This window comes from Stenella coeruleoalba (assembly GCF_951394435.1).
Source record: "Stenella coeruleoalba genome assembly, contig: scaffold_330, whole genome shotgun sequence".
Taxonomy (NCBI): domain Eukaryota; kingdom Metazoa; phylum Chordata; class Mammalia; order Artiodactyla; family Delphinidae; genus Stenella; species Stenella coeruleoalba.
The window spans coordinates 158,358-170,473 of record NW_027646446.1 but is presented as its reverse complement, the minus strand read 5'-3'; the positions used below and the strand labels follow the sequence as shown (position 1 = coordinate 170,473).

At 36.4% G+C, this 12,116-nt stretch overlaps 1 protein-coding gene across 2 annotated transcripts in view; it reads left to right on the top strand.

Moving 5' to 3' along the window:
- The window catches only part of LOC307181104 (glutamate carboxypeptidase 2), a 63,931-nt gene that overhangs the window by 47,531 nt on the left and 4,284 nt on the right, over window positions 1-12,116 (top strand). For both annotated transcript variants that reach the window (XM_079946592.1, XM_079946593.1), the window contains 5 exons: window positions 2,209-2,276; window positions 4,586-4,677; window positions 6,919-7,009; window positions 9,867-10,131; window positions 10,405-10,486. In XM_079946592.1, the coding sequence (XP_079802718.1) occupies window positions 2,209-2,276; window positions 4,586-4,677; window positions 6,919-7,009; window positions 9,867-10,131; window positions 10,405-10,486 (598 nt within the window). The remainder of the gene's footprint in view (window positions 1-2,208; window positions 2,277-4,585; window positions 4,678-6,918; window positions 7,010-9,866; window positions 10,132-10,404; window positions 10,487-12,116) is intronic.

Here is a 12,116-nt window from a genome sequence, read left to right as displayed (position 1 = left end):
CAGATTTCATCTTTCACCAAGAATTTTTTCTTCTTAAATATTTTTTCCTTCAATTCAGCAAATATTTACTAAGCACCTCTCTATGCAGTGTACTTTCCAGGATTTCAAAGGAATTAGGGGTTAGTAAAGAAGAGTCTAGTACTCAAGAGTTTAAGACTCAGTATGGATGATAAAATAAATCAGTCTAGGATTCTAATATATGCCGGTACTCTCAGAAGGATATTATCAGACTGATCTTGGAGTTCAGAAGATATAATGATAGCAACGTCAGGAAAGGCTTGAGAAATGAGATAGGCATCGAAGACAGGCCTTTTAGAATGGATTTGCTTTGATAAACAGAGATTCAAACTAAGGGACAATCTCAAGTCGATTTTCAAGAAACTGAAACAGTCCATTTTCACTCACTATACTGTAGCCCCGCACGAATCTTTCTGTCCCTTGACCACATGCAACTTCTCAGCCGTTGCAACTGCTGTTCTCTGTACTGAGATTGCTGTTCGACACACCATCTGTTTAATTCTTATTCTTACAGTCTCCCCAGGAGTGTTATTTTTTTCTGGGAAGCCATCTTTGTAGCACTCATCACTGCTGTTATTAAGTAATTATTTGTTTTACAAACCCTCTCCCTTTCTAGACTATATTTTTCTGCCAGGAACAGGCAGGATCCTACTTCTTCATTCCTGGATTCTTAGTGTCTTATTAAATAAATGGTGTTTGCAACAAATGAATGAAGGGTGGACTTATAGAATATTTTCTTTAGTTTATTAGTAAATCTGCCATGTGTCAGAAATAGTTGGAGCATTGCATATAGCTGGAGGCACATTGGCATTTACATTTTCTTTTTTTGTCCACGTATCTGAGCTGCACTGTCCCCTAAGTTAGTTCGTGCGTTTCAGTTATCTTTTCTTCCTTCCTCTAACTTTCCTTAGTTAGCGGCTCAGGGCTTGGCCTTATTCCCGGCACTGCTACTTTCTATTATAGTTATGTGACCTCAGGTTGTTACTTTCTCACCTCTCAACAGAGTTACTAAGAGCACATATCTCAAAGGCTCTTGTAAGGGCAAAAGAAGTTAATATTTGCAAAACTCCCAGACTTGTGCCTTGCACAGGGTGAATGTTCAAAAATGTTAGCTTGGATTATTATTATCTTTATTTATTTATTTACTGGCCGTGCCACACGGCTTGTGGGATCTTAGTTCCCCGACCAGGGACTGAACCCTGGGCCCCCCACAGTGAGAACACAGAGTCCTAACCACTGGACCACCAGGGAATTCCTTATTATCCTTATTTAAACACACATATGAAGATGAAACACCTTTGCCACACAGAATAAGTACACCAAACATATATTCTTCAAAAGTAGAATAATGTTCTCTCTATTGCTAGTTTTTTTTTTTTAAGACTTGATTTTAATGCATTTTTTTAATCTTTGATTTTTCTGTTTACATCATTCCCTGGTTTAAAATGCTGCATTGTCTCCCCAGCATTTTCAGGATCAGGAGCAAATAACACACTCATTACTCTGTGATTGGAATACAGCTTGTCTCACTTTGTTTTATATTTAAAATTGTATTAACTGTTCATTTTTCAAATAATAAAATAAGTCATCTATTAGCTTTCTAATGTTAAAATGCAAAATTTACAAAGAAAATTTCTACTGAAACCATTCTCAAATAACCCTCTCTTCAAAGGAACCACTGTCCTCAGTTTGAGGTATTTCCATCATGTTGACATTCATATGTAGAATTTAGCCCACACAAAGTACCAACCAATGTTTAAATATAAACATTTATTTAACCCAATATTCCTGTGAGGTGAGTAATTTTATTATCTCTCTTGTATAGAACATTTGCTTGGGTGGAGTAGGTGAAGATGTGGAGAGGTGACCTGAGGTTGTTTCATGTGTGGCACCAAGCGTCATGGTGAGGATGAATTTTATTGAGTGATGAATTGGAGAGTTTTGATCAGACTTGGGTTTTATTTATTTATTTATTTTTGGCCACATGTGTTGCGGGATCTTAGTTCCCTGACCAGGGATCAAACCCATACCCTCTGCGTGGAAGCGCATAGTCCTAACCACTAGACCACCAGGGAATTCCCCAGACTTAGGTTATAAAGGGATCATTCTGGCTAAGGAGTTAGGAATGGTCTTTGAGTGGAAGAGTAAAATAAAGAAATGAAATAGAAAACAAACTATCTTGTCTTTCAGGAAACTACACTCTGAGAGTTGATTGTACCCCACTTATGTACAGCTTGGTATACAACCTAACAAAGGAGGTAAAAATAATTACATGGAATTTTAAGTTCTACAAATGATGTTTTCTTGAGGTGGCATTATTATGTTAAACATCTGTGTTGTTTTATAACTTTTGCCCATTTCTCCCACACCAATCTGAGGCAGTCTATGGAGAGCATTGCGTCTACCATCTCCATTTGAAACCGAGAAAACTGAGCCCAAAAAGCATTAGCCACTAGAGTCACACAACTTGTTCAAGTAGCTGAACCAGGACTTGGTCCTGCGGTTTAACTCCTTAATTTTAAAACTGGTTTTTACTCTTTAATATAATGATACCAATTAACTTAGGACTCTGGAAGAGTTGACATTTCTAACCGATTGAGAAAGAGAATGTGTGAAAAACCAGGTGTTGACTCCTGGGACACAGACTGGGTAAGACCATGTACCCAATTCCTGATTTCCTGCTGTGGGCTTCAGTCCACTGAGTTAAAGTTATTGTAATTCTGACAGCAGCACAACATACTAAATCTGGCAGAGAGGTGGTGCCTGAATTTCTATAGGACCAATAGGCAACTCTTCATTTTAATTCTCCTGCCCCATAAAGCCACCGTTCCTAAAGGTAGGCATAAGGAATGTTTTGCATGGCAGATTTTTGCTGTTACTGCTAATTACCTGATTTGAACTGGAAAGGATAAAAAAACTTGCTTATTTAACAGAATTACCAATTGAAATGTAATTACCATGAAAGACAATTATTTCCCTCAGATAGGGATTTTAAATAGATCCTAAACATATTGTTAAGGTTTGGTTTCCCAAGCATGGAATTTAATTTATTAACATCTCCAGTAGGAATAGAAAAGTTTAATTTGGCACTAATCTATTCATATTGTTACTTAAGATCTCTGTCAGGTGCCTGCAGTTTTACAATTCCCATGAAGTGTATACAAAATTAAATATCTGAAACATTGTGTCTCAGAGAATTCCCACCATTTATGTGATTTGAGGTCAATGCTAAGGAAGCTTCACAGTTATATTTGTTTACCAGGTGGATTGGTGGCACCCTGTGACAAATGCAAAAACACTACTTTCTAGGTCAAGTTTGAAATTATATGATGCTTGACAGTTTTGGATTTTTAAAATTCTGTTTTTGTTTGGGGAAGGTGATTCACGGTATTTCAAATTTTAGTGATAAACTGTGACTTTAGTAATATATTTCTAAATACATAATTTCAAATTCATATTACTTAAAATAAATGGAGTGGTACTGTCCCTTGTATCAAAGTTTTGTGTAAATTTGTAAGCTTGAATAAAATTATCTTGCTGCTTTATGTATTGATATTTTACGACTTAAGATGCTGACATAACTTCTCTCTCCCCAAGTTTATATAAATTTATCTGTGTTCCCATCGACCTTTGCACATCCGTCTATTATAGCACCTAGCACATGAATTCCACATTTTTATTTATAGTTCCCACTAGTAGATGGTGTGTAATTTGTATTATTAAACTTTGTATGGCTGACATCTACAAAAAGTCTTCCACAGAATAGGTAGTCTATAAAATCTTTTGAGTTGAAACTGTTAAAAAATAGAGCATAGGACTTTTATTAAATAAAAAATAAAAACTTTTTATACCATATATTATTCAGTTACAGTTTAGTGAGTATTAGTTACAGTTTAGTGTGCTAAACGTTTTGGCATAACATTTAATGCTCTGAGTTTAGCATTCAATAATAGGGCATATTGTACTCCCTTAGAATTCTCATCTGTAAAATCTGAAAATGTATTGAAAGCCCTGTGCTTAACACAAATACGATAAATACTCAACTAATTAAATAAGATATTAGTGCATTTGTTTTGTTATGTATTATTTAATGACTTTGACAAACTTGTTGGCACAAAGCAATATTTAAAAAAAAAACAAAAAACAAAAAAAACAAACCTTCCCTTAACCAGCTTGCTTCTTTTCATTTTTTTTTAAAAAAGGAGGATGAATGTGTTTTTGAGAGTAGCCTCCCTTAATTTGGAAAAATAGACCAAAAAAAAAAAAAATCTTACAGTGTGACCATTCGTCTGAATACAATGGCTTGGTAATAATTTGGTATAGCTTTCTTTTCCATACACTCCCTGTATTTTTTTTTTATAATAGGTGCATTATATATAATAACATGAGCATTTTCCTATATTGTGAGAAACTCATTGTTGTAATTCTTAATGACTGCTAATGTATGAATTGCATTCCTTATTTTCCTGAATATAATTTGGCTACTCATTCCCTGGTTAATAGATTTATAAGTATTCTCTCTCTCTCTCTCTTTTTTTTTTTTTTTTTTTCCTTTTAACTTGTGTAGCTCCAAAGTCCTGATGAAGGTTTTGAAGGTAAATCCCTTTTTGACAGCTGGAATGAAAAAAGCCCATCACCCGAATTCAGTGGCTTGCCCAGGTGAACAAAGAAAACTCTTTACTAAATTCAGTATGGAATTGTGTTGAAAATAAAAGGGTAGTTTCTTTCAACAAATAATAAAAATTTAATTTAAAATTCTCTTATATCTGTTAAAGAAAAAGTGATGCTTAGGTTTACAAATAAAATTGTTACCCAAAAACTGGGTCTGCCTCCTGGTGGGTGTCAGCCAAATGGCACAACCAACCCAAAGAGCACTAGATGGAAGGATGTATTACTTGCAGCAAGTAAGGAGAGTACCGGGGATCTTTTCCAAAGCAGTGTCTCCCTGGACAGCAAAATGGGGGAAGTTTCAAGTTAAGGGTACATACATATTCATGAGGGGGGTTGAGCAGAGGAGAATTCAGTATAGAATTGGGGCAAAGTTTGACAGAGTCCAAACTTTAGTTAATTGAGTTCAGAAAGGGTCAACATCATCATTCCTTAGGTTTCAGCTGATCTGGGGGTTGAGTGCTCAAGGGGATCCAAATTCTGCAAAACAGCTCAAGAATGTTCTTCAGGCTAATCTTTACCATTGTAACAGAACTGGGAGTCTTTACAACTGATTTATTATCTTTGCTATTGTTACTTCTCTTGCCTGATAAGTCATTTGTTCCTAAATTCTCTTGCTGCCTTAAGATCATTAATGACTGAGACCAGTTCAAGGATAAGAATTGTGGTCAGGCCTTTACCGCAAAATGGCTTAGGCCAAAAATGAGTTGTCTTATGTCAAGAAAGCCATGCATGGTTCTCTTTCTCCAGGGACCCCCTACCCTATCTGCTTACAAAATATTGCTGTGTGTTTTGAAATTAAATCTGTAGGCCATCAAAATATGGTTCGCTTTTGAGTAGGTAATATATACACATGGCACCTAAGTCTGTCCTCTCATCACTGTATAAAGATTCTTTTTTCTGAACATTATACAGTTAACAAGTGTTTTGTTAACTGCATAATGTTATAAGAAGAATATAGGCATCGTTTCAGGTTTAGCTGTGTCTTCACAAGCACGGGAAGAGGAATAAATATCTCAGTAGTTTGAGATTAAAGATAACAATATGAATAATTTAAACTTTTAAGGATGGGAATTAAATCTGAGTTATCTGATTCTTTTAACTTTATCATGTACAACAAATATAGGTAATAAAAAAAGTTAGTGCAGGAAAATATTTTCCAACTTCAATAATCTTTTTCTAAAAAAGCAACATACAATTGTGATATTGTGATTCATAATAAGAAGTGCATATTTGGTCCTCCTGATCTCTTACAGAGCTCCTAAACCCCTGGAATTTTCTAAGTGATGAGAGGGACAAAGGTGTCTTTTGTTATGTTAATGAGGTGATATGACCCCACTTAAGGTGGGGGCTGGTTGCCAGGAGAACCAACCAAATGACTTGAGGGTTGAAACTTTCAGTCTGACCCTCAACCTCCCAGGAAGGGAGCTGGCCTGGAGGTTGACTCAGTCACCAATGTCCAATGACTTAATTGATCATGACTATGGAATGAGGCTTTCATAAGACCCCAAAAGGGTTGGGTTTGGGGAGCCTCTTGGTTGGTGAACACGTGGAGGTGCTGGAAGAGTCCGGTGAGCCCGGAGAGGGCGTGGAAGTTCTGACCCCTTTCCCATACCTCGTCCTATGCATCTCTTCCATCTGGCTGCTCTTGAGTTATAACCTTTCATAATAAATTGATGATCTAGTAAGTATATGTTTCTCTGGGTTCTACGAGCAGCTCTAGCAAACCCAAGGAGGGGCTCATGGGAACCTCCCATCTACAGCCAGTTGGTCAGAAGCACTGGTGGTGGTTGTGTGTTGGGGGGGAACAGTCTCTTGGGACTGAGCCCTTAATGTGTGGGACCTGACCCTATCTCTGGGTGGACAATGTCAGAATTGAGTTGAATTGTAGAATACCCAGCTGATGGCCTGGAGAATCGCTTGTTGTTGGTGTGGGGAACTGCCCCCCCCACCGACAACACACACACAAACAGGTTGGAATTGGATCCAGAAACCCAAAAGAACAATGGTCACCTCTCCCTAAAACAATCTTATGGAAGTAGATATTTTGTGATCAGAATTGACATTCCCCCCCACTTTTTGGTTTTTTTTTGCTGCTTATATCTAAAATATATCCAACGCAATATATCTAAAAATTATATTTATAGTATTGAGTGGAGATTAGTTTAATTAATATTGATCTGTACTCAGTGAAGAAGTTGCTCAAATAATCCTGTATTTTATCCCTAAAAGGATTAGCAAATTAGGATCTGGTAATGATTTTGAAGTGTTCTTCCAAAGACTTGGAATTGCTTCAGGCAGAGCACGGTACACTAAAGATTGGGTAAGTCTATCAGTGAGTTCTTCATGGTTAGTTATGAATATATTTTAGCTAAACAAATAATTCTGATCAAAAAAAGTGACTTAAGCACCGTGCTTGTTCCATCTCTGATTATGTTCATCAAATTGAAATTCTTTCAGTATTTTAATTGGTTTCTTCTGATATCAATCTGCATGTTTGTAAATAATATGCTTCTGCTGCTATTTCTTTCTTTTTCAGTTTTAGGTATTTATCCATTTACTTCTTACTGGGAAAGCTAGGCATTCAGTTCTCTTATATCACTTCTTCTACCAACCCCCAAATACTTTCCCTCATCGCATTTTTTCAATATATAGTTGTGCTACCCTTGTTGATTAGAAGACATTTTTTTCCTCCGTGTATCCCTACTTAACTCACCTCAAACTCTTAGTATATTCAAACACATCAGGTGAACTGGCAGACTCCATTTTTCCCGTTGGGGCTCTTCTGCTCCTCTGGGTTCTCTGGTTATTCTTTCTGCCTGTGGCACAGCTCTTGGCTGTGAAATTTTCCCTCACTAAGAAATCTGAGAGAATCTTCATTTCACTCGTAGTTTGGATTTTCTGTTTCCCAGATTTTTATTCCTTTTTCTTATTTACTCTCCACGTTTTTGGGAGCACATCCTTCAGGCACTTCTTGAAAAGGGTGAATGACAGCTAAACACCTTGCATGTCTGTTATACTACACAAAATTCTTCAATAATTTGACTGGGCACAAAGTTTTGCTTGAAAATTCTGTACCCTTAGAATTTTGAACTCATTGCTTCATTGCCTGTTGAGAGATGTTGTTTGTTCCTTGATCTCTTTCTTTTCTATCTAATTTATTTATTTACTTGGTTGTACCAGGTCTTAGTTGCAGCATGCACGTGGTATCTAGTTCCCTGACCAGGGATCAAACCCCGGGCCCCCTGCATTGGGAGTGCAGAGTCTTACACACTGTGCCACCAGGGAAGTCCCTTGTTCCTTGATCTCTTGCCTCTGTTTGTTTGTTTTTTTAAATAAATTTATTTATTTATTATTTTTGGCTGCATTGGGTCTCTGTTGCTGTGCGCGGGCTTTCTCTAGTTGCGGTGAGCAGGGGCTACTCTTCATTGTGGTGCGCCGGCTTCTCATTGCCGTGGCTTCTCTTGTTGCAGAGCACGGGCTCTAGGCACGCAGGCTTCAGTAGTTGTGGCTCGGGAGCTCTAGAGCACTGGCTCAGTAGTTGTGGCACACGGGCTTAGTTGATCCGTGGCATGTGGCATCTTCCCAGACCAGGGATTGAACTCGTGTCCCCTGCATTGGCAGACAGATTCTTAACCACTGCGCCACCAGGGAAGTCCCACCTCTGGTTTTTTTTAAAAGGAAGATTTTAGTATCTTCTCTTTATGACTGTGTTGCCCTTGGTGTACATGTGTATTATGCCATTTTTTAATACGCTGAGCTGGGAACAAAGTGGACTCTTTGTTCTGGAAACCTATGTATTGTAGGTGTAGGAAATGTTTTTTTCTTTGATTATTCCCTCTTTCCTCTTTCTCAAACCATTATTAATTTGTTTAGCATCTGTAGCATTATTTTCCAATGTCTTTATCTGTTCTTTTGTGTTCTTATCTGTGTCTTTTTCTACATTCTGGGATATTTTTCTCAACTCTGCCATTCATTCATTCTTTTTTATTGTTTCCCTCCATTCCCGTAGTACCTCCTTACCGTGGGTTGATTTTATTTTAGTTTGTGTGCTTGGTCTGTATCTTTCAAGTTAAAGACTTTCTTCAATTGTCTGGTCCTCTTTGGCAATGTATCTTATTTGGGAGTGAGACCATAAAAAGCTGATTGAAGCCCTGTATGTGGTGCTTGTTGTAGGGGGGGCCTCACAAGAGAGGGATTGAGAATGCGTGTTCTTGTTGCTCCATTGGGAGCCAACTAACGCAGAGAATCTATAGGTCTTTTGTCTTGGGCTAGTTATTCTCCCCAGACAGAAAATCTTTATAATCTCTTACCATTGGGGCTGGTGATGAGGGTAGATGTTAATATTATCTACATTTTACTTATGAGAAAACTACAGCAAAGAAAGGTTAATAACTTTTGGGTTAATAACCTCCCAGAGTTATTTGGTAATAAGCCATGAAGCCTGAATTCAAACTCTGGCAGGCTAATTCCAGAGTCCCACTCTCAATGCACCACTATATAAAATGTTTTGTTATATCAGTTAAAAAAAAAAAAAAAGAATAAGCATCTAAACAATGGGCAAAAGGCATAAATCAGCAACTCAGAATTTGAAAAGTTGTTCTCTCTTGCCTTTTGTGTATGTTCTTGTTTTTTTTATACCCGTCTGAGCATTACTTCTTTACTTAGTGAGATTTTGGATCTACTGCTGAAATCCTCACTGTTCACTCTTTACTTTTCAGCACACTGCTTGTCAGAAAGTTATTCATGGAATTTCAGTCATTAAACGATTTGCAGCATTGCCCTATATAATATTGTATCATGCTTATTTCCTTGCTTCTAATGATTCTCTGTCTTCTTAAATTGTTTTCACCCAAATGCAACATTATCTTGTCTTTATTTCAGAAATATTTCTATTACATCTCTTGTTTTCTTAAAGGCAAGAATGTTAGGTTTTTTCCAAGGTACTTTTCATAGTATTGTTTATGTTATATACACATACTTTTTAACTGGTGAAAACCTGGGGTGGGTTTTAATATTATATTAACCCTTTAGTAAGTGGCTTATTGAGGTACTTAAATACTTTCCTTTATTCATTGCTGACAGAAACAGTCTTACTAATATTAACAGTATCTATGATACTATGCATTTTATATGTTATCTCATGAGAGATATATTTTGTTTTTCGGGTTTTTTTGTAGGCAACAAACAAATTCAGCAGCTATCCACTGTATCACAGTGTCTATGAAACATATGAATTAGTGGAAAAGTTTTATGATCCAGCTTTTAAGTATCACCTTGCTGTGGCTCAGGTTCGAGGAGGAATCGTCTTCGAACTAGCCAATTCCATAGTGCTCCCTTTTGACTGTCGAGATTATGCTGTCGTTTTAAGAAAGTATGCTGATAAAATCTACAATATTTCAATGAAACATCCACAAGAAATGAAAACATACAATGTGTCATTTGGTATGATACCCTTCCTTTTTCAAAATTCACAGTCTGTATGTTTCTATTAATCTCTAAAATGTAATGATCTACCTTAGGCCCATTTATTACTTATTGCTATTCCATATGATCAAATATTTTATGCATATAAATGTATCTTCCATTTCATTGATGCCTGTCTTGCAATAAACAAAGTATAAATACCTTGTTAAATACAAAAGAGAACAACCTTCTATATTGTTTCCTTTGCTTAAACTATAGAACAATGCCATTAGGTCCTCATTTCTATTTCAGAATCACTATTTTCTGCAGTGAAGAATTTTACAGAAATTGCTTCTAACTTCAGTGAGAGACTCCAAGACTTGGACAAAAACAAGTACGTTGTATATATATAGATATAAGTTTTGCATGTAATAGCTATAATGAAAAAGAAATACTAGCTGACATCTTTGTTGTTGAAGTATCTTTGGAAAGTTTTTTTCTGCTTTCTTTCTCTTCATTCTAACAGGCTATACAGGGCTGCAATATCTCTCAAAGAGATATTTTTGACATTCTGAGTGGCATATGTGCTGTTGAGAAATGCTGGTAACTTCTTTACTACCAACTGAGTGGTAGTTACAAAATTTCCACCTTAACATTGAAGGTCCTCCACTGTGTGTCCCCATCTTTTTCCAGTTTTATCTCCTGTTCTTTCAACATCTGTAAATCATATTTAAACCAAGCTCTCCTATTCCCAAAACACACCTTCTTCCTCCCTTTTCTTAATGTCATTACCCACACAAAGAGCTCCTAATCTCCACTTCCACCTAGAAAAATTCTCTATATCCAGACTAGCAAATAAGGTAAAGCCATTAGTTTTTTTTCAGATGTTAAGCATTTGGGATTAATTCTTGTAAAATCACAAAAGTAAAACATAATATGAACAAAATTTTAAGACTGGAGAAAAAGAGAATGTTAGGGACAATTCTTTAAAGGTAGAATTTTGAGAGTGAATATCTACTATATATTAAAAATATTGTGACGATACAAATATCAAATCCTTAGAGCCTGATGCAGGAATACATAGAAAGACAAAGAGCAGACAGAACAAAAAATAGACCAGTGATATATAAGGATGTATTTGTAATGAAGGATACATTAAAGTCAAATGAGAAAGAAAGGTATTCAACAATAATATTGTATAAGCTCTTTCAGGAATTGATAAAAAAGTGAATTCAAAATCTCACTTTGGGGCTTCCCTGGTGGTGCAGTGGTTGAGAGTCCACCTGCCGATGCAGGGGACATGGGTTCGTGCCCCGGTCCGGGAAGATCCCACATGCCGCGGAGCGGCTGGGCCCGTGAGCCATGGCCGCTGAGCCTGCGCGTCCGGAGCTTGTGCTCCGCAACGGGAGAGGCCACAACAGTGAGAGGCCCAAGTACAGCAAAAAAAAAAAAAAAAAAAAAAAAAAAAAAAATCTCACTTCACATTCTATGCAAAAATAAACAACAGGGATAGAAGAAATTTTTAGTAAAAATTGAAATATCTTGGAAGTGAGATTCCAAGTTTAGATATAACAATGCAATCAGATTTGAGAATATTAAAATGGTTAATAATATGGAAACCGATACTGCAAATCAAAGATAAAAGACTGGAAAAACTCTTTTCCAGAAAATATGGACAGGGGGGTAATATAGATATAATAAAAATACTTTTTTTTGAAAATTGATAAGAAAATCAAAAGAACAAAGTTGGAAATATTGGCACTAGACATCATCAAGAGAAATCATTCAAAAAGAAGATACCACCTGTGCAGAAACAGATAAAAAAATTCAAATTTACTAATAATTCGAAAATACAAATGAAAATAATGTAGTAGTCAATTTACTAATAATTCAAAAATACAAATGAAAATAATGTCATACTATTTTCATACCAAATGAGTAGCAATTTAAAACTTGTTTGTACACATTGCTACAGTCAGTACACTGAAGCAGATGCTCTCTTGTTTTTCTGATAGCATTGTGAA